The sequence below is a fragment of the Perissodus microlepis genome, chromosome 8 (genome assembly GCF_051167445.1).
Source record: "Perissodus microlepis isolate ML-2025 ecotype Zambia chromosome 8, ASM5116744v1, whole genome shotgun sequence".
In the NCBI taxonomy this organism is placed as follows: Eukaryota; Metazoa; Chordata; class Actinopteri; order Cichliformes; family Cichlidae; genus Perissodus; species Perissodus microlepis.
Window position 1 is genome coordinate 17,026,007 of NC_140468.1, and position 25,070 is coordinate 17,051,076.

At 39.1% G+C, this 25,070-nt stretch overlaps 1 protein-coding gene across 2 annotated transcripts in view; it reads right to left on the minus strand.

The window, feature by feature from the left end:
- The window catches only part of LOC146381733 (transient receptor potential cation channel subfamily M member 4-like), a 33,079-nt gene that overhangs the window by 954 nt on the left and 7,055 nt on the right, over positions 1-25,070 (minus strand). For both annotated transcript variants that reach the window (XM_084937816.1, XM_084937815.1), the window contains exons 6-26: positions 19,861-20,038; positions 19,642-19,706; positions 19,300-19,539; positions 13,116-13,218; positions 12,904-13,025; positions 12,420-12,716; positions 12,196-12,297; positions 11,955-12,083; positions 10,939-11,068; positions 8,122-8,267; positions 6,735-6,847; positions 6,532-6,648; positions 6,369-6,412; positions 5,995-6,227; positions 5,517-5,632; positions 5,110-5,242; positions 1,412-1,586; positions 1,074-1,239; positions 802-983; positions 352-484; positions 189-261 (exon numbers count right to left, since the gene is read on the minus strand). In XM_084937816.1, coding sequence (XP_084793942.1) covers positions 189-261; positions 352-484; positions 802-983; positions 1,074-1,239; positions 1,412-1,586; positions 5,110-5,242; positions 5,517-5,632; positions 5,995-6,227; positions 6,369-6,412; positions 6,532-6,648; positions 6,735-6,847; positions 8,122-8,267; positions 10,939-11,068; positions 11,955-12,083; positions 12,196-12,297; positions 12,420-12,716; positions 12,904-13,025; positions 13,116-13,218; positions 19,300-19,539; positions 19,642-19,706; positions 19,861-20,038 — 2,997 coding nt within the window. The remainder of the gene's footprint in view (positions 1-188; positions 262-351; positions 485-801; positions 984-1,073; positions 1,240-1,411; positions 1,587-5,109; positions 5,243-5,516; positions 5,633-5,994; positions 6,228-6,368; positions 6,413-6,531; positions 6,649-6,734; positions 6,848-8,121; positions 8,268-10,938; positions 11,069-11,954; positions 12,084-12,195; positions 12,298-12,419; positions 12,717-12,903; positions 13,026-13,115; positions 13,219-19,299; positions 19,540-19,641; positions 19,707-19,860; positions 20,039-25,070) is intronic.

Genomic DNA, 25,070 nt, shown 5'->3' on the forward strand with positions numbered 1-25,070 from the left:
CAGTAGGTATTTTCCCTATGTTTCAACTTCCTCTTAATGTAATTTGCCAACTGCCACCTGCTATGAAGTGCTTTAACCTTTATATGGAATAGTTTAATTCTGCAGACATGCTCTTTCACAGCAGCTCCACATATGTATCATGAATGAATCAAAGGGTACAAAATGATAAGTTGGAGCTTCAATTTTACCTGATTCTCCAGAGACCGTAGTCTGTGTTCAAAGTCTCTGCTTTCACTCAGATGTTTAAGCACACCATCTACCCTATATAAACAAAGATACATTTACTTCAGAATGATGGAGTCACAAAGTAATAAATAATGCTGCTACAGTGGAGCATGAAGGTGTGCTCACTTGGCAGACATCCGTTTGAGCCTTTCTGAGTCGCTGCTTTTCTGGATCTTGTTTTGAGCAGTCAGGAAATCTTCCTTCTGAATCGTTTCCCACGTTGATAATCTGTTCGCTGCCTTTTGTTCCAAGTCTAACACTGATAGAAAAGACCAAGAGTTGAAATGATTACTTTTCAACTCAGTTTTCATGCTTTCATCACTGCTAAACTGAGGTCAGTGAGCAAGTAAACAAAAAGCCTAGTCTTTTAACTTGGCACTGACATTTTCAGTTAGTAACTGAGTGATAACAGGGCTGGCACTGTTTAACCAAAACCCACAATTACCAAATAAAATTTAGAAGACATTTAAGAAATTACCTAATTCTAATCATGTGTGGATTCCTCACTCAGCATTTGATTTTTTAGAGTTAAGTAACAATAACTTATTAGAGTAACACCCCTGATCCAATACTGACCAAAGTGGTGAATCTTTACAGAGGGCACTTTGTGGATGATCCTCTTGATGAAGAGGTTGATGTGTGAGAGGATAATGAAAGGCGGAGCCAAAGAAGGACGGGAGTGGTACTCAACAATCAGGTTGTAACGCTGGAACTTCCAGTAGGTGTCACTGTGTTCCTGCACTTTAGAGAAAGTGTAGCTGTGTGGATACAAGCAGATCAGAGCCACTGAGTCAAACCATTCAGTATGTGAATGTATCCTCAGATATAATAAAAGACTGGTTCTTTACCTAAACATGGCAATAAGCAGGTTGATGAGCAGGATGTTGGTGACCAGGAGATATACGACTAGCAGAATCACTACCAGCCAGTTACTCTCATGAGTTCTACACGGCTCTTCACCGCTCTCAATCAGAGTCACATTGTGTGTACAAGTGATATCCCAGTCCTTGCCCACTGCAATAAATTGGAAAGGTAAGAAATGTAAGAAATGGTTAAAATTATAATAACACTCAATTTCAAATTTCTGTGATGAAAGTAGGTTCCAGGAAACTGCAGCATTTTAAAAGAAATTTCAGCTTTAACACAGATTTTCTTATTTTTATGCCACTTGCACAAACACTTGTACCATCCATCTCTTCCACAGGGATCTGTCCAAAGATGTGCAAGTATGGCCTGTAGAAAACTCTCCGAAAAATGCGATTCGGGTTTGGATCGTAGGAATAGATCAGAGCCTGATTGGCAACTCCATACGCCATGAGCCACACACCCAGGAAGAAGAGGAAGAAGAAGATATCCTTTATCTAAAAAAGAGGAAATTGTGATCTTGTTGTAGGCATTATATATGTAAACATAATGAGTGTACCGCAGTTGTAATGCCAACTAATATGGGGCGCCGTTTGTAAAGTGAAACATGCAAAAATTAACGGTAACATTTTTTCACATTTAGCTCAAGACCTTACAAAAACATGTTTTTTGAGTAATTTTTCACAACATTTCGTAAAATATTTGTAACTTTACATGTTTAAAACACAATTTTAAATATTAAATCTAAATGTTAAATCTAAATATTATATTTAAATCTAAATGTTAAATGTTAAATCTAAATGTTACAGGAAACTAAATATTTAGCTAACATGCAAATTTATTGTACGGATCAACGGAAATACCAAAATAAAAGCTTTACGAAAACCCTCTGGTGCAAAAGTGTGCCGGTAGTGGTCAGATTGTGTTTGATCTCCCCTGATGGTCACTTCTAAACGCCGTGAGCTGCTTCACTTCTTGCCTACCAGCACGTCCAGCGCTTTAGCTGAAAACATTGGAAGATCCGTTTTGTCGGCCATCCAAAGGTTCAGCAGTAGTGCACTCTCAGCAGCTGCAGTCTCCACTTCACAATCACTGAGGCACAAGTCCAGCTAAATCGCTGGACATGCTCGTAGGTAAGAAGTGAAGCAGCTCATGGCATTTAGAAGTGACCATCAGGAGAGAGCAGACACAGGCTGTATCCCAATTTAGGGTCTGCAGCCTTAAAGGCCGCATTTTAAGGCCGATTACATCACAGTGACGTGACGAAGGCTGTCCCAATTCAAAGGCTGCTCGAAATGCAGCCCTCAAATGCATCCTTCATTTCCCTGAATTTAAGGGATGTGGCGGTGTAGACTTCGTGGCCCAACATATCCTTCATAGCGCAATGGTGGGTGTGCATTATTTTGCCGAAAAAAACGGTGGAAGCGGGGCGGCCGAAGAGTAAACTTTTAAAAGTAAGTACTGAACAATATGTCACGTATTTATGTGCAAATGTTGAATAATGAAGAACATTAAAACATTACCGTTGGCCACATGTCGGCAGAGTTATGTGACATTAGCGATGTTTGTACTTTCAGCGTTTACTTAAAGCCTTTACTTTAAAATATACACTGTTCAATAGTCGACCTTAATCTCACAGAGAATGTGATGATTTTATGGATAATTAAAGTCAGTCATATATCCACAAACACAACAAGCTGAAAGTCAGTGATGCTGCTCGGTTTGCGGTCCTGAATATCACGGCACAAGCAGGAAGTAGGAAGAGGAGGAAGAGCCAGCAGCAGCTGACACATGGAGAGAATAGACAGACTGTTCCCTGTTTGTGAAGGACTGCTAGAAAAGTTTAAAATAACTAATTGTCTGTCCTGAATCAGTCTTATTAGGTAATGTTCAAATAATTTTATCATTTGTCAGTGTGGGAGAAAGTACTCAGGGCCTTCAGGTTAGACAGTATAAAAGGCAGAAACAAGTTTAATATTCAGAAGCCTAAAGTATGTATCAGCAGCAGAATGGACCTTGTGGGATTATAATATTATCTTATGCCATGTTATACCCCTAATTAAAGATTGTGAAATTATTATGTAGTTTTAGTTTGCAGTATTCTCCTGAATTAGAAGAAGGTGATAACTATTACATTTGTTAAATTGATTTCCATTACATTAGACTGCTGATTCAGTGTGAATAAATGATATTGTTTATGATGCATTATACTGCTGAGTTATAAGAAATACTGTTTTCAGAGAGTCAGGACCTTGCTTTTTCTGATAGTAGAGGAGACAGAGAGCACATTCCACGGGAGCTTCACCCCCACCGTTGTTGAAGGTAGACAAAATAGGGAGCCAAGGCCATAAGTCAGGCTCGCTAGGAGTTAGAAAGAATGTGAATGTTTAGGTTTTTACGACTAGGTGGGGGCCACTAGAGGCTATAAGAGCTTGAGTAACCCTCCACCAGTTTGAGATTTGCTGTGACCCTCTTCATGCATGTCTCCCCATCCAGATGGTTTGTGCTCTTAAAGTGTTGAATTGTATGGAATAAAGGATTGTTGATTGAGCATCTATACACCGAGTATTGTCCTTTCTTCAGCCCAAAGATCGAAAGAATTGGGAGGATTTAACGACCTAAAATAAATGTTTGTTTCAGTTCTATGAAGCTTTGAGTATTTTGTATTAGTAGTACTGCTGTGTTTGTTGTATCATATTGCTGTAATTGTTTATATGCTTTATATATTTTGAGGTAAGTTGATCTATAGTGTTACATCATATTCTATAAGGATGTTATGTGTTTGTATACTTTCTGCCCAGTTTGACCCATTTAGCAGAAGTCAGCCTGTTTAAGGCTCTGATATCTATTCTGTATGACTTAAAGCAGTTATGACATGGTCTGATTTTCTCACCCAATAAAGGAACATTTAATATATCAGTCTACTCTTCATTTTATCAGAAACAGTTATCACAGCTCGTACATTTTCTTTTTATACATATATATGAGCATTGAGCCAAATTTAGTAATGCCAACATATTAAACGAACAATATTTGTCTCTTATATATAATACATCTATATATACACTGTCAAAGATACTTGTCTTTGAGTGAAGATGTAAGGTGACAGGAAATATAAATAACTGCAACTTAAATCTTTACTGAAGCTCAGTATTTGACACAGAGTTCACTGCTGTAATAACGAATAATGATTAATATAATAACTATAATATTGGCCATATTATAATTATATTACCAAAGTGAGATGACTTTAGTCTCATGAACAACATTAGTTAGTAAATAACAATTAGCTAATCTTGAAATGACTGTTTAGTACAGAAATGAACCCCAACAATCATGTTTTACAGTCCTGTGGTCTCAGCCTCAGATACTTATCAAATCTCACAAAGCTCATGTAGAAATAAACAAACAAATGAACCAAAGATTTTTCAAACAAAACAGTATGACACGTGTCCAGCGGTCAGTATCATGGTTGCTAGGCAACCTGGGAAGCGCGACGGAGGCTAGACCGTCCCATTTCACAAGCCTCTCACTTCCGGTGAGTACGCGGCCCTTGAGGACCGTTAAGGCTGCGTACTTTAAGGCTGCAGACCCTAAATTGGGATATGCCACAATTTGACCACTACCGGCACACTTTTGCACCGGAGGATTTCGTAAAGCTTTTATTTTGGTATTCCCATTGATCCTTACAATAAATTAGCATTTTAGCTAAATATTTAGTTTCCTGTAACATTTAGATTTAAAATTTAACATTTAGATTTAAATATAATATTTAGATTTAATATTTAGATTTAGATTTAAATATAATATTTAGATTTAATATTTAACATTTAAATTTAATATTTAAAATGGTGTTTTAAATATGAAAAGTTACAAATATTTTAGGAAATGTTGAAAAAAATTACTCGAAAAAACATGTTTTTGTAAGGTTCTGAGCTAAATGTGGAAAAATGTTGCCGTTAATTTCAGCATGTTTCACTTTACAAACGGCGCCCCATAAACTGATGGTAACTTTCTCACCATCTTTCCTACAATGATGATTTTTGGCCCCAACTGCTTGTGAATGGCAAAAATGTGAATGAGGCGAAGGGTGAAGACCATGTAGTCCAAACAAAGCATATCCCGTCCAAATTCATGTGACAAGTGGAACATCCTGTAACACAAGCACAGTTAAGCTGAATCAGTAAGGTAGCAGCACCACCTGGTGGCAAACCTGTAAAATTTGTTTTTTAAAGGAGAAAATATTTTAAATTTAAGTGACGAAAAGTTCAGGGGGAAGATGAAAGGAAGGAGGACAGCAGTTATACAAATGTTACAATTTGCAATGACAAAGCTTCATTCAAAAATAACATTGTGGAAAGCTTTTTTTTTTTTTTTTTTCAATAATCCAGTATTAACATTTATTATTTTTTATTTCTTGTCCATACCTGCAGATTAGTCCTATAATGAACAGGCTGATGGCAGTGAGGTCACATTTATTCCACACATCCTTAATGTAGAGTCTGAACCTTTGACGCCAAGTCATCGTCCCCAAAAAAATTGTCTTGAAGAAGAAGATAAAAGTTAAAACATGTAGAAAAAAGCTATACCAAACTATAAACAGGTGACATGTATCCAAATACAGAAAACCACTCTCTATGTGCTGTTATCATTTTAAAGACCAAGTAAAAATCCAACAGGAATAAGATTTGAATTTATGTGATTTCTTTTAATCTTCAGTGCATTTGTTAAGTTATATGAAATCAGTATCAGTTTTCTGTGACACAGGAGCATGTTAACCACAGTATTGCAATAGCACTTTGGCAATAGTTCAGTTATTGTTTTCAATTCTTCCCTTTACATTTTCTATAGCTACCAAAATTGTCTGGATATAAAGTTCTAAGTAAGATGTGTCTCTTCACTCACCTGTCGTATCTCCTCACAAACGAGGGTGAATACCCAGAAGTACAACACACACTCAGCAGCACCTGGACCTGAGGGTGGTGGGGGCTTGAAATCAGCCAACAGCACGTAGGCGAAAAACAAGAGAAACAGGAAGTACATCAGGACGTTGCCCAGAAAAGAGGTGACCGGTGCAAACCAGAACTGACACCAGCGTGACACTATGAACGGACGCTGTGGTGGTCGGTAAGGTACACCTGTATCAAGGATTATAAATACAGATTGGAAGGTGAGTAAAATGACAGCATGTGGTGACAAGAATCATTTCTTTAGTCAGACTTTCTTCTTGTAGTGAGTGACAACACTTATTCAAAGATGACTCTTTAAACAGGACTCACCTTTAATAGTACCACTCCTGTGAACTTCTGAGTCAACGTCACTGCTGTAAGAAAAATAAAATTCATTTAATTATTAGACTTTAGCTAATGGAAATCAATAACATAAAGACAACAAACTGATGTTCTACAGATTAATACTGAAGAGTGCAAGTAGAAATATTACTGGTGTTTGATGTCAGCGAAAGAGAAGACAGTGGTCCCATAGAGACTGTTAGTGTCCTGGTCTGGCCCATCCTCATTAGGAATTCTATCCTCCTCTTCCAACTGATTATCTTGTTTTCTATGAGGTAAAATATGAAGTAAAGGTTTAAAAAATACCAAATAAAATTCCAAGCCTTTCATCTGAAAAAACAAAGAGAATTTTACCTGAAAGAGATGAGATTGGTGTAGCAGAGGATGGGGCAGAAGAAAGTGAGCAGGAGCTTCCAGACCTCTGTTTTCCTCTTCATATCACCCCACCAGATCTGGGAGAGCAGAGACTGGAAGAAGACAGAAAAGCAGTCCTTATCCATCAACAGCAGCTCACTGGCACAACATGAAGTTAAGATGTGTTATTTTTTGAAGCATCATGCCATTTTTACTTTGTACTGAATTCATTTATAATTCAAATGATTGTACTGTTGTGTATTACATGGTCTCATTCAATGATAGTGTATATTTATAGACTTGATTGTATACAATCAAATCTATGGTCATTGTATACAATGACCTAAATAAGTAAGCGTTAATAAACAGAAAATGTTCAATATTTTTTCATGCAAATATGACAGCTTTTTTGGATAGCGTTTTTATGTTTATTAACATTTGTTATTTATATGTTTAAAATAAAGATTTGATACAACTTCAGATTGAATGACCATGTACTATTGGAAATTACATTAACGGGGCTGGGATGAGAGAGGAAAATCCTGTAGATGACGTCAGTCTTGGCGGCAAAAAAAACAGCATATTAGGTTAAAAACGTTACAGAGGACCAGGGATAGAGGAGGACTGCTGTGATTGCGGCCATTCCCCAACTCTCTGTGGGTGAACTCTGTACTCATGGCCATTAATCAGGGGTCTTTTGATCAGTGGTTGTTGGTAAACGGTCATGACAATTTGCATATCAATGATCATGAAAGTGATGATGACCTGATGATACACTGTCAGTCAGTGGTGCCAGTTTCGGAAGAAGTCAATTAGATGAGTGACAAAATATTTCTCCCACTGAAAACGCTACAACTAAATGAATAAAATCAACTTTTGGGATTTCCTTACCTGGATGATTCAAAATGCGTTAAGACACTTATGAACACAAGCGCATTCATACACACAGGTGTGATCACAGGTGCTCACGGACACACACTATCTTGGGCTGCTGCCTCTAAATATATTTTATATCATTAGTACTGTAAGCTGCTCTGTAACTTTGTCATTTTTATTCATGCACATGTTGGTTGTTGCTATGGTTTTCTGCTGTTTTTTATTCCAACAGGTGCAAAAGCAGAGGGTTTTTTTTCTTTCTCTTTCTTTCCCTCTGTATCCCTCTTCTTCTCATCTATTTTTCTCTCCCTCTCTTTCTGTTAACCCTCTTCCAATCTTCACTTTCTTTCTCTTTTCTTTCCGGTCACCCATAGCAAATGCCAACATGTTTGACTTCTGAAAATTGTCTGCCATTTTTTGGCCTTCAGACAACAGTTCTGATCGCTAAACTGCCGTACAGGACAGGGGGAGAAAGATCACACGAATGAAAGAGGTTAAAAATCGAACACACCTGTACGCCATCATTACTGAAGAAAAGCCGAGCGTCAGCACTCACGCCCATCTGAAGACAGGTGCTGTGACCCCAGACAGGAGACTTCCTAATTAGCAGGGTGAAGGAACGGTGTTCATTACTCCGATAGCAAGAGCTGAAGATATCTGAGGTAAAGTGGACAAAAGACATGACATTCAAGTTTATTTCTATAGTGTCAGTTTACAAGTCACCTAAAGGTGCTTTGTGTTGTATGGCAAACCTCAATTTGCAACTCCCTGTGAGCAAGCACTCTGAGATCTTTGACAAGGCCTATTTTTTCAAGCTCAAGCACGTGAGGAGAGGGATTTAACTCTGGATTTAACAGGCAGCCAATGAAGAACCTAATATGAGAGGCATGGCCTCTCTTTCTCTAGTCCCTGGTTAGTACTCATCTGAAAGGTTTTTAGGACAACTTAATAATAATGAATTACAATAGCCCAACATAGAGGTAATAAATGCATGAACTAGTTTTTCAGTATCTGTTTTTCAGAAAAGATTTTTCTAATTTTAGAGATACTATGCAAATGCAAGAAATTAGTTCTGCATATTTGTCTAATATGCTGGTAAAAAAGACTGTCACATGTCACTGGAGGCCCCAGCAATGCCATTCAGACTAAGGAGCTGGTTAGACACCAAGATTTTTAGGGCCGAGAACAATAACCTCTCTTTTCTCTTTTCCTCTTGTCTGAATTTAGTTGCAGGAAATTAGGCATCATCCAAGTCTTTTTGTTTCTAAGCCATTCCTGAAACTAATTACTGTGTCATCTGGCTTCATGGATTGATAAAGCTGGGTATCATCTGGATATCAGTGAAAATCAGTCAGAAACATTTGAATTCTCAAGAACAAGACATGGATGATTGCAAACGACACATGAAAAAATATTTCTGCTCGTTTTCTCCTGATCTAGTTAAGCTACTCTGTGAGTGAAATGTGTCATTGGCAAAGGCCAGGAGAACTAACCTGCATACTAATTAGCTGCTTTTCAGGCAGCTGTGCAATACAGGCTCAGTCGCCATTAGAAAAGCCAAAGCTGAGCACGTTCTTGTGGAGCCTTGAAATGATCTCCAAACCCCTTTCATTTTTTGAGACAATAAAATCCTTGTCTGGTAATACTACTGACATAGAGCTTCCCCCATTCACTGTTAAACACTCACATCATATTTATGAGAAGGCTTACACACCTATGTGAATGAGTTAGTATCACAGTACAAGTAGACGACTCAGTTTCTGGCATATACAGTCACGTTTACTAAGGTATTCATATTGATACCAAAGTGTATACTATTTGTCTATTTCTGTGTTTAGTTTTGTTTCTTACTCTTGGCCTGCTATTAACTGGTGTGTGGATTTATATGTGGATGGGGACATGAATATCCTCTTGCGTCTCTCCAAATCAAATATAAAGACAAAAGCATAGTGTGAAGACTGCAGCTAGCCCAGGCATGACATCAATAGTGTGTCAACAACCCTCTTAGGGACACTCCCAGTAGGGCTGGGCCTCAACCAATTGTTCTTAAAACTGAAGAAGCTTCTTGGACGAGAGGTGAAACGCCTTCGAGAAACTTTAAAAAGTCCAGATGCTTTTCTTTCCAAGCTCCTAGGCAAAGCATGTGTGGTCGGTGGCCGCGGTCCCGAGACAACGGGGCTCTGCACCAGCAGATGGATAGAACAGCTTATCTTTAAACACAGTATTACTTTGCAGATGAGTGTTTTACAATTACCCTTTCGAGAATTTTTGAGATAATAGGAAGGTTGGTGTTGTCCAACAATTAGCTGGGTCAAGTAATGACTATTAGAACAATCATTTAATTACTGTCACCTTAAAGGCCTGTGGTACATAGACAATTAATAGAAATGGGATAATCCTATTTAACATCAAAGAATGAATTAATGCAGATGCTGCTCTTTGGACAATCCCACTCTCAGGAATCCTGCCCATGTTGGTCACTTTAAGCCACTTCAAGGTCACTTTGAATCATTCAACTGTAAATTGCAAACTTAGACTGTTATTGATCATTTTTACCCTAATTTTAAAGTGTATATTTATTTTATATATTTATTTCTTATTCTTCTTGTATTTATTGTTGTTTTTTGCACTGAATGGAACTGCACTGCATATAGCAGAGATGACAATAAAGTTTACTTTGATTTTGACTAATGGTAGAACTTCTTTGAACACTCTTGTAAGAATGGGGTCTAATGAATACATAATAAAGGAATAACTGAAGATAAAACGTCTACATAAATATCTGTAGTATTCAACACAGATATTGATGTCTGTGAGATGTTTATGAACCTTTATTTTTTTTTCTCTAATGCTTAAAATGAGAGAATTTTAATTTTTACGTATTCCTTGAAAGCTTAAGGAATACTTTGCTAACAGAGCTGTGACTCTTTGTCAGTCTGGCTACAGTGCTGAAAAGAAATCAGGAGTTGGTCTTATTTTCTTCAATAACTCATGAATAGTAAGAGCTTTATGGAGGGATTTTACAGAGCATCAAACTAAACAAAGTGCTTAAAGAGTTTTGAGATGCCATTTCCTAGGAATGTAAAACCATTGACAAGATAATTAACCTCTGTGGGAGTCACTCTGGGTTAAAGAAGACAACAGTGGAGGAATTTTATCCTTAATCTTAGTTACAGCTCATTCGGGAAGACTGCAATTAAATTATTAGTTACTGCTGTGTAAAGAGTTAGATAGGTTTTGCTACAATTGTGTTACAACAGATGTTAAAAGAAAAATTCAAAGGACATGTAATAAAACTATTACAAAACTAGATAATAAATAATCACACCATGAGCCAGGTTCTCAAACTTCTGGGCCAGTTCTTTCATGGAGAGTTTGGTTTCAGTTTCTTCGTCAAGTTTGGACAGTTCTCTGAGTATTTTACAGCCACCAAGAGCACTCAGGACTGCCTCACCTGCCTGGAAAGGAAAGCAGGAAATTATGTACTTTCTGCAAAGAAACAGGTGCAAAAAGTTAATTCATTGTATCTAATATTGTTGCTTTCATTATCTCAGTTCTTTCTTTTGAAGTAGTTTGAGTGGTAATGCAGACACAGACAGCCATTAACATATTTACTTGTTGCATGAAGTCTAAGCTGGTGATACTTGCAATTCACTTAAAGGTACTATATAAAAGTATTTTATATTTTTAGTTCAGTTGCTGCTTTTTATTTACTGCAAGCTGGATAGAAACTTTAAGTAGAAGCCCACTTAAATCCCACTTAAAGCCCTGGGCTTGCTGTAATTAAACGTAAATGCTTAAATGTAGCATGTTGAAATGCACAATCACAATTGAATTTGATTGTTATATAGTAATAATTTACTTATAGATTAAGATTTAAAAGTATGATATACATTTAACATAATCAACGCTTACATCATAAAATAATCATTGAAAATATATTGTAATTAACTGACTCCAACAACTTTCACATGTTACCATGAGCACCTAGCTGCGCCTCATCCTCACAAATGTCCAGTGTCACTTCATTTCACCTGAAAATTGATGATTTTATTCAAATAAAATCTGTTCATCCATTCATACACCGAGGACTCTGTAGTATATAAATCAGTATAAGTTAATTAATTTAATTAATTTAATTAATTTAAATTTAATTTAATTTAATTTAATTTAATTTAATTTAATTTAATTTAATTTAATTTAATTTTTAATTTTTTTCTTCTGGAAAAGCACCACTCCTTGACTAATAACAATGCAGAAACAAGCTGTAGTTTGATTATTGGGGATTTCAAACCAGCTGAACACAAGTAAAATACTTTTTGCAGTTTGTCTCAGAGCTTTTACCATCTCCCAGAAATAAAGGGCCATCTCACTGCGGTTTTGCAGTACAGCCCAGAGGAAGAGTGAAGCCCAGGGATGAGGGCAGCGCAGGTCCTGATACATGCAACGTCCACGAAGAACTTTACTGGCACGCTTTGATGAATGAAGAAAAGAATGCTTATTATCACGTCAACAATTTTTAAAAAAAAGAAATCCTATAACCACAAGTACACTCTGTGTGCATATTCTGAAAGGTTCAGAGTACCCTCAGAGACGTCCTTTTGGATGAAGTGAACTGTAAGCCCAAAGCTTTGTAGTAGAAAGGCTGGCAGACATCACCCATTAACAGCTCCAGGACCTCTGACACCTGAGGAAACACGTGGGTGGGACAATAAGTACAACAGTGTCAGGTTTTCTTCACATTTGTAATGAATCAATTTAAGCCTAATTAATGAAAAAGGACAGAATATCTTTGATTACAAAATTCACCTCAAAAAGGGTGACCTCCTTCACTGGTCTGCTCTGATTGTTATCTGTCGCCACTTTTGAGGATGAATTCTGTTTTTCTGATGGGGAGTGACGCTCCACCATTGCCAGCCGCTCTGCTAGGCAGCGCTGTAGCAGCTGATATAGTAAGCTCCCATCTGGCACAGAGCGATAGAGGGTTTCCAGCCTGCCATAAGTTAGGTACTCCAGGATGTTCAAACCATTCTCAATGAAAAGCCGAACAAACTGGGGCTTGTCGTTGATCAGCGCATCTGTCATTGAGTCCTCCAAATCTTCGTACTGTTTAATTGGAGGAAGGAGATCATGTTTTAGGACAGGTCAATATTTTTTATGCCAAATATTTCTCTAAAAATCAGAATTAAACAGTTTTTCAGTCAAAGGTGTTTAAATAGACTGTATAATGTAATGTTATGTATGAATTCTTCTTTCAGTGCACCATCTGCGTGATGTCTTTTTCCCTCCTCACCTTCCACTGGATGTCTCCATTGAAGAGTTCAGTCTTGGCAATGTCAACCCTGTTCCACGTTACTGCTAGTTTCAGCTCATCAGTATAAGGATTGTCCTCAGCTGATGATTGTTGCTTACTTGCTGGAAAACACAAACATAACATAAAAATTAAAATATGGATTAAAAGTTAATGTTATGACTCTTTTGCAAAATTACAGCCTACTTACATACCTCCCACGAGTGTTTTAAGCAGGACTGTGTCAAAGTCATTTGGACTCTCGTGCTCTCCGTGGTAGACTGTAATCAAATGTCTGTTCTGGTAAATGCTCAAAGCCTGGAGACAGAAGATAGAAAAGGGAACAGGAATGACAGAGACATGATCACAAAATGTTTTAGAAAAAGATTAAAGAAAAGACTTGTTCTTTTTTTTTTTTATTAAACTGCAAGAAACAGGTCAAACACAGTTTACTATGGACATGTGATAGTTAAAGCAAAAGATTCTGGAGTTAATCTTCCCAAATTCAACTTTTTATTAAATAAAAAACTGTTAAGTACAGTTTATGACCCGACCAGATCCACTTCGGCTTTGTTCAGTTCCCACCTTATTACATCTAGACCTGGACTGGACTTCTTTAACTTGCTTGAAGACCTTTCACCTCTCATCCAAGAAGCTTCTTGAGTTCTAGGGTCAAATGGTGGAGAGTCCCAGATTTAAACTCTGTGGGACTGCCCCTTCCAAGACGCCTTAATGCTCACTTACATCCTGGGCCATCCTACCTCAGAAAATCACATGATAGGGTGGGGCTAGGTTTCACAATGAGCTCACCAGAAACCCTGGCTGATTGTGACTAGAGATGGCACGATACCACTTTTTTATGTCCGATACCGATATCATAAATTTGGATATCTGCCGATACCGATATGAATTTGATATAGTGTGTTTTTTAATCAATAAAACTGTTTTTTTTAATATCTTGCTACATTTTGTATAAGTTCATACTCAAGTTTAAATAAACAACAACACTAAAGCTATTCTGTTATACCTGTATGTAAAAAAATACACTGCACCCAAAATATTTCATAGTTCAGCAATACTGATCAATCTAATAAACTTAAACCTACTCAATCCTCCCTATTCTGGTATTTTAAAGAGTACTTAGCAGAAATATTAAGCAACCTAACTAATAGGGTTGCAAACTCCCAGCAAAAAAAATTAGGGAACCACCCCCCGCCCTCCACCTCATGATGCTTAATCGACGTAATCAACTTTAATTTGATGCAGTGTGGAAAAAAAATTTAAAATTATTTTTCAAGAATAATTAAATAGATTCAACATCTTTCTTCAACAGAATTGCAGACTGCACAGATGGTATCTTCCCAAAGGAAAAAGTAGTATAGCTTACTAGGGTATATTAGACTTAACAGTTACTATATACAGTAATGGACTTCTATATATTTTACATAAGATTAAAACTTTGGGTGTAAGATTCAGATAATTATTTATTAAAAGCTAGACATTTTAAATGAGAATAAGAAAGAAAAGTATGTCTTTGTGCCCCCTTTTCCCTATCGGCCCCCCTGGCGAAACTTTGCTAGATCCGCCCCTGCACAGTTACCAGCCGTCAGCTGCGTAGAAAAGGATCCTGGTCTAGAAAGTAATATTAAATAAATTCTAACAACAGCTTATCAAGGTTAAACATGCTGCTGTTGTTCAGCCGCTGGTTTCCTCTTTCTGGTGCAAAGTGGGACAAAAACAAACAAGAGAGACGGACTCGTGACAGAAAAGCCGATCAGCTGATCATTAATCAGTTTCACGATTGAAGTAGCAGCAAGAAGAGGCAGTCGCTCCATATATCGGTGGTTAAGCTTAACGTGGGAATGCTTTACAAACATTCAGAGATGAACTTTAGATTAGATTAGATTAGATGAAACTTTATTAATCCCTCGGGTGGGTTCCTCCGGGAAATTCAGTTTCCAGTAGCAAAGCACCGAAAGAAGTTGCACTTACACACTTGCTTTACTTCTCTCTGGGATCACTTCCTCGGAGATGAAATGCCGGTTTGGTAGCGAGGCTACAAATACACACAGCCGCTCTATCACGTGAGCACACTGCTCCAACGTGCTACGGTTATGAGCCGAGTTACACCTTGTCGCAAGTTTTGTGAGGTGCTTTTTTGATATTTAATGGATCGGATTACATTTTTTATTTCTCTCCAATATCCGATCCAGTAATTTACGTCAGTATCGGACCGATACCGATACTTAATATCGGATCGGTCCATCTCTAATTGTGACCCACACCCGTTTTCACACCTCGGCTCATGTGATTAGGTAGAGGATCATTAGGGGGTCCTTTGTCCCTCTTTGGGGGGAAACTACCACTGGGTTTAAATCTGGGACTCTCCACCATTTGACCCTAGAACTGAAGAAGCTTCTCGAATGAGAAGTGAAAGGTCTTCAAGCAACTCAAAGAAGTCCAGACGCTTTTCTTTCCAAGCTCCTTAAACTACGATGACCTGGACGACTGAGAACCTTCACAGACGGATCTGTTTATAGTGGCTTATTGTGTCCCTACATGATCTGTATACCTATTCCTTATTTAAAATGTTTCATTCTGATACATTTATATTGTGTTTCCGTTTTATTATAAAACTTCATTAAAGACTTGGAAAGCTGCCCTGCATTTTTCTTTTCTTTGGTCTTTTTTTAGTTAAATGTGAAAGGTGAATGTCATGAAGTCACAATCTATCAGTGAAGGCTAACATAAGATCAGAATATAAATGCTTATATTTGCAACATTAACGAGGAGGGAAGGAGGCCCCGGGGCAGACCCAGGATACGCTGGAGAGATTATATCTATCGGCTGGCCTGGGAACGCCTTGGTGTTCCCCCGGATAAGCTGGAGGAGGTGGCTGGGGAGAGGGAGGTCTGGGCTTCTCTACTTGGGCTGCTGCCCCCGCGACCCAGCCCCGGATGGATGGATGGATGGATGGTCTTTAAGCAGTTCAGTCTTGAATAACCGAATTCTTTATCACTATTATTATTGCCTTTGTTGTTTCTGTTGCCGTTGCTGTTGTTGTTGTTAGTATTATTATTGCCTGATCATAAACTGTAGCAAACAGTTTTTTGTTTACTAAGAAACAAACTTGAGGGCAGATCTACTCCACAGTATGTTGATGACTGAATAACAAATATCACAGTCCATCAGTAATTTCTGTGTAATCTCATGCATGCACTTAACTTAGTTCAATAAACTCTGAGTATGTTCAGTCTGGTCAGCTGTTCTTGTACGTGAAAGTCTGAGTTTTCAGCCTCAAAGCTTATTGCTAAAATCAGCGATTCTTGAACACACATCCTGGAACAGGGTGCCAACACCTGATAAGTAAAGAACGGTCCACACAGAACCGCTCATCTTAGTTAAGGCGAATATTAATAGCAGTATTTCACATTTTTCTCTCAGAGTGTAAAGAAATGGATAGAAGCACAAATATTATAATATTAACATTAATATATAAATATTAATATAATAATATAATAATATTAACATAAATATTAATATTATTTAGAAAGCTAATTGAAAATAATCAATGTCAGGTTCAATGGTCAAACCTGTCCAGTTTCCTGAAAATTTACAGGGGTACACTGCACACCGTGCAAAGAAGTGACTGTGACTCAGAGCTCACCATGTTTTACAGATGGCTGCAGACATTCACTATTGTACCTCTCTCCTGACCTCCACCATACATCTTTTAATTCAATTGATACGTCAATCAAAATTTTCATATTAGGACACATCATGCCATCAGACCTGTTGTCATTAATTTTCAGTCCAGTTTTTATATTATTTAGTATACTTCAGCCTTTTCTTGACCATCTTTCTACTAATACCATTTATTCTGAGGCTCCCATAAAAAGCAGATGAATCAACCAAACTTTTATTTCTTAAGGACGTGACTATCAGATCCTCCCGATCTTCTGTGGATAAATTTTAGGCATCTCACTTTTTTGTCCTCCACTTTTCCAGTTTCCCTAGATATTTTAAAAACACGCTGCATGCCATGCAAAATTGATCCAAGTTTTCAGCTAATTTTCAGCTGAGCACTGCTATATAATTTTTGTAATTGAATACCCAGTTTAATGTTTCAAAAAATAATCACATTTTCATTCACACTCAACACTAATACAATAATTTATTGTAAAACTACTTTTTGGGGGTATTAGGTTTTGATTTTGATCCAGTGCTATTGAACAATTGCATTATACATATATATGCTACATGTATATGGTGTTATTTTTGTGCCACTATTCTGAGCGCATGTAAAAAAAAAAATTGAGCGCACGTAAAAAAAATTTGCAGTTGCAAGTGTTGCATTTTGAGGAGAAATTTATTTTGAGCGAAGAAAAGCTAAATTTGAGTGAACAAACTTCATTGCTGCATGCAAAAAATGTATTTCAGTGTTTGCTATTATCCATACACACACACAATAGCAGCCCCTCTCGCTCAGTTTTTGCATTTGCGCTGGCTCGCAATGTGTTGCTTGCGCTCTCAACATTTCTGCCTGTGCGCGCTCAACTCTTTCTATACACCGTTATATTGCCACAAAACCAGCCAATCACAGACTTGGATGCAAAAAAATCTGATTGGCTGTTCTGGTCTCCAATCAGCTCGAAGTGACGAAATGCAATATCCCAGAATCCATTTGTCCAAAACTCAAACCAGGCAGTGACGGAGGAACACAGAGTGGTGGAGTTTGAAATATTACTCTTTCTGGGTCACAAAATAAACTTTTAAGATATTTTCATGCGAGAATGGTGCTGTGTGAACTTCAAATATCTGCTCGATTTATCAAGACATCACATATTTGCATAAGTGCTCTAAACGTTTTCAGAGATGCCTGTTACCCACCAGCTGACCGGGTGGTCACTTGGGTTAAACATAATATATAAGGCTGAACTGACAAAAGATCACAGACTACACCACCAGGTATTATAGGAAAAACCATAAAGCCTTTGAACTAAAACAAACGCTGTTGTGACAGTGATGTACACTGTCTTGTTGGTATATGTATGATTTGTATCACCTTCATGTTTCCCTCTCACCTCATATCCAAACCGACATCATGAGCAGCAGCTTTTACAGCTGTGGCTCCAGCAAACATCAGCTGATACTAGAAAGTAATATTAAATAAATTATAACAACAGCTGATCAAGCTTGAACGTGCTGCTGTTGTTTAGCGCAACATCCGCTGGTTTCCTCTTTCTGGCCCAAAGTGGGCGATAAACAAACAAGAGAGACATCAGCTGATCATTGATCAGATTCATGATTGAAGTAGCAACAGGAGAGAGAGGAGAGAGAATGAGAGAAGAGGCAGCTGTGCAGCAAAGACAGAATAACTCCAGCTTTGTGTTTACTTTTAATTCTAGCTGAAGTCCGGGACGAATCGCGTTCATTTTCCCCTCAATACAGATGTATTGTAATTGGTCCAGCCCAGAGTTGATCATGACCAATTGGCTAATCCACCATCTTTCATTGTTTATGCCGTTACAAAAACAAACAAACAAACATAAAAATGAAAAATCACCATCGGCCCACCGGGCAAATGCCCGGTATGCCCAATGGCCAGTCCAGGTATGCGGTCAGCTGGTGGGTAACAGGCATCTCCGAAAACGTTTAGCGCACTTGTGCAAATATGTGATGTCTTGATGAATTGAGCAGGTATTTGAAGTTTACACAGCAACATTCTCGCATTTATTTATTTATTTATTTTGTGACCCAGAAAGAGTAATATTTCAAACTCTGTCACTCTGTGTTCCCCCGCCACTGCTTCGATTGAGTTTTGGACGAAATGGATTCTGGGATATTGTATTTCGTCACTTCGAGCTGATTGGAGACCAGAACAGCCAATCAGATTTTTTTGCATCCAAGTCTGTGATTGGCTGGTTTTGTGGCACAAATATAACGGTGTATAGAAAGAGTTGAGCGTGCACAGGCAGAAATGTTGAGAGCGCGAGCAACACATTGCAAGCGAGCGCAAATGCAAAAACTGAGCGAGAGGGGCTGCTATTGTGTGTGTGTATGGATAATAGCAAACACTGAAATACATTTTTTGCACGCAGCAATGAAGTTTGTTCACTCAAATTTAGCTTTTCTTCGCTCAAAATAAATTTCTCCTCAAAATGCAACACTTGCACCTGCAATTTTTTTTACGTGCGCTCAGAATAGTGGCACAAAAATAACGCCATACCATGTATGCTTTGGTTCTATAAAAACACCCATAATCACAGCTTGTGAGTGAGTTAGCTTTTTCTTTTCACTATGCTGAACCAAATAACAGCCTGAAGTTTCAAGAAAGTCTTTCCCCCAACTCTTCTGCAGACGAAGAGCCAATGCAATGTTTCTGTTGTCAGCACTCACCTGTTCAACTAGTTTGTCAGTCTCTGTTTCTGAAGGAAAATGCTTCTTAAACCGTTCTGCCACTCTGTCTTTGAGATCCACCTTGGGAGCTTTAAGAGCCTCATTGTTGCCTTCACCAGAGGACGGCACAGCTGGAGCTGAAGACAGGTTCTCCAAGACATCACTCAGGAAATCAGCCAAGCCTCCTGAGCCAGCCACAATCAGCCAGGGGATAAAGTTTTTCAGAGAGAGATCCATTCTCTGACAGACATTACAAAAACAATCAAAAAGAAACATTTCCACAATTTAAATGCTAAGTCACAAGATTTTTGTGATAATCAAAACATAAAGCAGAGACTGTACCTTCAGCGTGTCTGCTTCCCCTGATATCAGCATACAAAGGACAGGGATGTCAATGCTGCCACTTCCTTTAAAGAGATACAACAATTTTTAACACGTTTCAATCTTGATAAAATGTTTTTACTAACATAAGCACAACTAAATTTCACTTAACTTCAGCTCAATAAAAGTCTTATAAATCTTAATAAAATATTGTACTCATAGTATGGTACCATCTCTCACCCCATATCCCTGTGCGCTGCTGGGAAATGTATTCCTCCAATCTGGCTCTGAAATCTGTTTCCCCTCCTCTGCGGCCCACACTCCCATCATCCACCAGCAGGAAGGCCTGGTAGTTGTTGTCCAGGTAGCAGGAGTCCCGGGAAATGTTTTGGACATAGTACTTTGCTGGAAAGCTTCCCTACAAAAGAAGAAAAAACTGTTATTACAGTGTTTCTTTGATTAAGATAATTGTCTACAGTGTAATGGAAGTGTAACCACGGTAACCTCTGACCCCATTTCCGCCAGTCCCTTTATTGTGGCGGGAATGAACCCTGTATAAGTTCCAGGTCAATCAGCTGCATGTCCCTGCTCCTCTGGCTGCTGTTGTCCCTGTGGTTGGCGTACTGGTCAGATATCGACAAATTTTACACTACAGACCAGTTGACAGCGTGCAATAACCCGGCCGATTCATTCGTCTTTACACTACCTCACAATCGACTCAACGGTCAGGTTTTTTTCTCCCGCGATCAGCCCTGATCAGCGCGAGATGGCGAGCCACCCGACCACCGCTACGTTGCGGTAGGAGTTGTGAACCTATGGACTGAATCAAATTGTTGCCACATGACCTATCACAGGTCCATGGAACTAAACTAAATCACATACTGGACTACACCTCACCCCACCTCCTTTTGGAACCTAATAAGCTGTTTTGTATTGTCAACATTATTTTTGTTTGTGATATATATGCATATTTTTTTTTTATTTTTTGTACATCCGTCTATACATTTCTCATAACAAACATAATATATATATTTTGAGCTCTACTTTGGTTTCCTGTGTTTTATTCACACCCTCAGGCTCCATAGTCGAAACCAGTTCTGATAGCTCATTGTGTATGAGGCTGCAGTCAGGCGCCCTGGTCCTTTAACCGCGTTACAAGTGGCGAGCCAGCCAGGAGTCTTTGTGTGTGAATATTTTGAGGTGATAAATACAATTTTTCTTTACTTATTTACTTTGTTTTTGCTGAAAATCAAAAATGGATTCAGTTGCACTTTCCGGCATAAATATATCACAGTCTGTGATGATCTCCGGTGTGTCTAACACAAAAGCTGATAACGAAATTCTTGACTACTTGCGTACTTATGGTAATCTTAACCGTCATTTTTACGTGAATGATCCCGCGAGTACTTTCTTCAAAAACCTGATCGCTGAATTTGTAGATACCACTGCTTTTACAACTCTAGAGCCGTTTCTGCCATACACCCACTGTTCTAAAATTGTTGCCGACCTTGTGTTCCGCGTCACAGCTTTGGCCTGTGAGTACGCCGCCGCAGAGGACAGCAGCAGTCCCCCTCCCAACTACCTCAAGGAGCTCAAGCATATTGCTGATCGCAGCGGGCACCGGTTTGAAGATGTCTTGAAGACAGTAATGAGGCAGATTGGTCAGCATTTGCATGAAGCAGGAGCAGGTGATGATGGAAAAAGTGAATATGATGAGGAAAATGGAGTAGATGAGGACATTGGAGTAGAGGAAGAAGAAAGGGAACTGGAGCAGCAGCAATTGTCTTCACCTCCTGCCAGACAGGTTTCCACTGACCAGCAGGGGGCACGACCTCGTCAAAGCCAGACTGGACCAACTCCAAGAGTATCACTCACAGCCCATGATCTCAACCCACCACAAATACAAAGGGTTGTTGTTGAGCATGTGGTCCGAAACCCAGACATAAGCGCCACAACTTCACTACGTCTCCGTGCTTTTTCAGGAAGGATTCCTAAGCCAAGTAGTGAAGCAGATTTTGAATCATGGCATTCCCAAATTGATCTACTGCTTGCCGACCCCAGTTTGTCAGCTCTATACGTCGCCAGACGTATTATAGAGAGCCTGTTGTCACCTGCTGCTGATTTGGTTAAAGGTCTAAGTCCCAACACATTGCCTTCAGTCATACTAAGTGTACTTGACTCCGCTTTTGGAACAGTTCAAGATGGTGAAGAATTGTATGCTCAATACTTAAATATTCTTCAAAATTCAGGTGAACGACCATCCGCTTACCTCCAAAGATTGCAGCTAACCCTCAGCACTGTTGTAAAGCAAGGAGGACTTGCAGCTGCTGACATGAATAAACATCTGCTGAAGCAGTTTTATCGTGGGTGTTGGGATAACACTATACTAACCAAATTACAATTAGAACAGCAAAAGGACAACCCACCACCTTTCTCTGACTTATTGTTGTCGTTACGGACAGAAGAAGACAGACAAATTGCTAAGGAGTCACTTATGAAAAAATACATCGGTTCATCAAAACAAAAAGCCAACATCCAATCCCAAAGCACTTGTTCTTGTGGGCACTCTACAGCCAATGAAGAGCTAAAAGAAATGAAAAAACAACTCCAAACCCTCCAACAGCAAATGTCCCAACTTTTGTCCCGAAAAAGCCCAACCGAGTCAAAGTTTGAGTCACGACAAAACAAGTCCAGTCATTCTTCACCTCAGTCAAATGCCAAACCCAAGCCATGGTACTGTTTTAACTGTGGAGAAGATGGCCATGTTTCTTCCACCTGCAACAACAGAGCAAACCCCAGTCTTGTTGAACAGAAAAAGAAACAATTAAGGAAAAAACAGCAAGAATGGGATGCTAGAAATACTCCATCTTTAAACTAGAAGGAGCTTCTGTGGTGGGACACATAGGAGCTGCGTGCACTAACAGTCCCAGAAACCACAACAAATTTCCATTGCTGCCAAAAGGGCTTGTGGGGACCAAAAGCACAGGACAAATTCAAATCAAGGGCAACCATTTCAACTGTCTTCTTGATTCTGGCTCTCAGGTTACTACCATTCCTTATTCCTTCTATAACACTTATCTTTCAGACCATCCAATCAAACCACTAAATGATCTGTTGGAAGTAGAAGGAGCAAATGGACAAGCCATACCTTACCTGGGATACATTGAGATTAACATGACGTTCCCAGCTGATTTTTTTGGTTCATCCATTAATGTTGATACACTTGCTCTTGTCGTGCCTGACGTCCAGCAGTCACACCCAATGATACTTGTTGGTACCAACACTCTTGACGTTGCGTACAGCAAACACTGTGATACCCACTCTGAGCAGTCATTCCTGCCAACTGGTTCCGGTTACATTGCAGTTTATAAAATCCTCCAGTGTCGCCACGTCCAGAATTCGAATGACCAATATGCTCCTGTAATCTTGAAGTCAGACCAACCACATACCATTACTGCCGGCCAAACCACTGTCCTTGAGGGATGCCTAGTCACAAGGCTATTCCAAGGTGAGAAAGCAGTTATTCTGGAACACCCCACCTCCAGTTCTCTGCCTGGTGGACTCCTAGTAAAAACCTGCCTTGTGGACTTACCTAAACATCGGCCATGTTCTCTGCCTGTTGTAGTGAGTAATGAGTCTGACCATGAAATCCACATTCCAGCTCGAGCTATTATTGCGGAAATCAGCGCCATCCAGGAAGTCATTTCCAAAGAGCAACACATCCAGTATTCAGACCAGTCTATAGAGTCGTTACCTCCATCTCAACCACAATACAACTTTGGAGATTCCCCTTTAACTCCAGACTGGAAAGAACGCATTGTTCAAAAACTCAGCAGTATTCCTGAAGTATTTGCCAAACACGATCTGGATTTCGGCAGGACCGACAAAGTTAAACACCAAATCAAATTGTCCGATCCAACCCCTTTCAAGCAAAGACCACGACCAATTCACCCTCAAGATCTTGATGCTGTAAGGAAACACCTGCAAGAACTTCTTGACTCTGGCGTTATCAGAGAATCCGACTCACCATTTGCCTCTCCAATTGTGGTTGCACGTAAAAAGAACGGCAGTGTACGTCTTTGTATTGACTACCGCAAACTCAATATGCAAACAATCAAAGATGCTTATGCTCTGCCTAAATTGGAAGACACCTTCTCCGCACTTGCAGGATCAAAGTGGTTCACGGTGCTGGACCTCAAGTCGGGTTACTACCAAATTGAAATGGAGGAGAAGGATAAGGCAAAGACTGCCTTTGTCTGCCCAGTAGGATTTTGGGAATTTAATCGGATGCCACAGGGGATTACCAATGCACCAAGCACATTCCAACGGCTGATGGAAAAGTGCATGGGAGAGTTAAATCTAAAAGAAGTCCTGGTTTTCATTGACGATCTCATTGTTTTTGCACCAACTCTTGAGGAACATGAAGCTCGCCTGATGAAAGTTCTCACCAGACTCAAAGATTTTGGCTTGAAGCTTTCACTTGAGAAATGCATGTTCTTCCAGACATCTGTGAAGTATCTGGGCCATGTAGTGTCCCAGGCTGGTGTTGAAACTGATCCAGACAAGATTTCCACACTCACTTCTTGGCCAGTGCCAAATAACTTGAAGGAATTAAGATCTTTCCTTGGGTTTGCTGGGTTCTACAGACGTAGTTTTTCTCCCGCGATCAGCCCTGATCAGCGCGAGATGGCGAGCCACCCGACCACCGCTACGTTGCGGTAGGAGTTGTGAACCTATGGACTGAATCAAATTGTTGCCACATGACCTATCACAGGTCCATGGAACTAAACTAAATCTGGACTACACCTCACCCCACCTCCTTTTGGAACCTAATAAGCTGTTTTGTATTGTCAACATTATTTTTGTTTGTGATATATATGCATATTTTTTTTTTATTTTTTGTACATCCGTCTATACATTTCTCATAACAAACATAATATATATATTTTGAGCTCTACTTTGGTTTCCTGTGTTTTATTCACACCCTCAGGCTCCATAGTCGAAACTAGTTCTGATAGCTCATTGTGTATGAGGCTGCAGTCAGGCGCCCTGGTCCTTTAACCGCGTTACAGAAGCCTGAAACCTTTGGATCTTTTTTGTGTGTTTTAATAGGAGATACAAATACAGCTTGGTCCCAAGACTACCAGTATAGTATAGATTTGCCTTACTTTGAGCACTCAATGATAAAATTCACATAATCTTACTAACCCAAAACGTTGATTCTGTTCATCTGGACGTAGCATTTTCAGCGGGAGAAACACTTCGTTGCAAATCCAGCTGACTTCTTCAGTCTCAGCTGACTGCAGGTTTTCCCAACATCATGAACAGTAAATTTGCATAATGGCTGATACTAACACCACTGAATAAACATTGGGTCAGTTTCTTGATCATTAATATGCATATTGTCATTAGCACTGATCAATGACCATTAATCAATGGCCATGAGTACC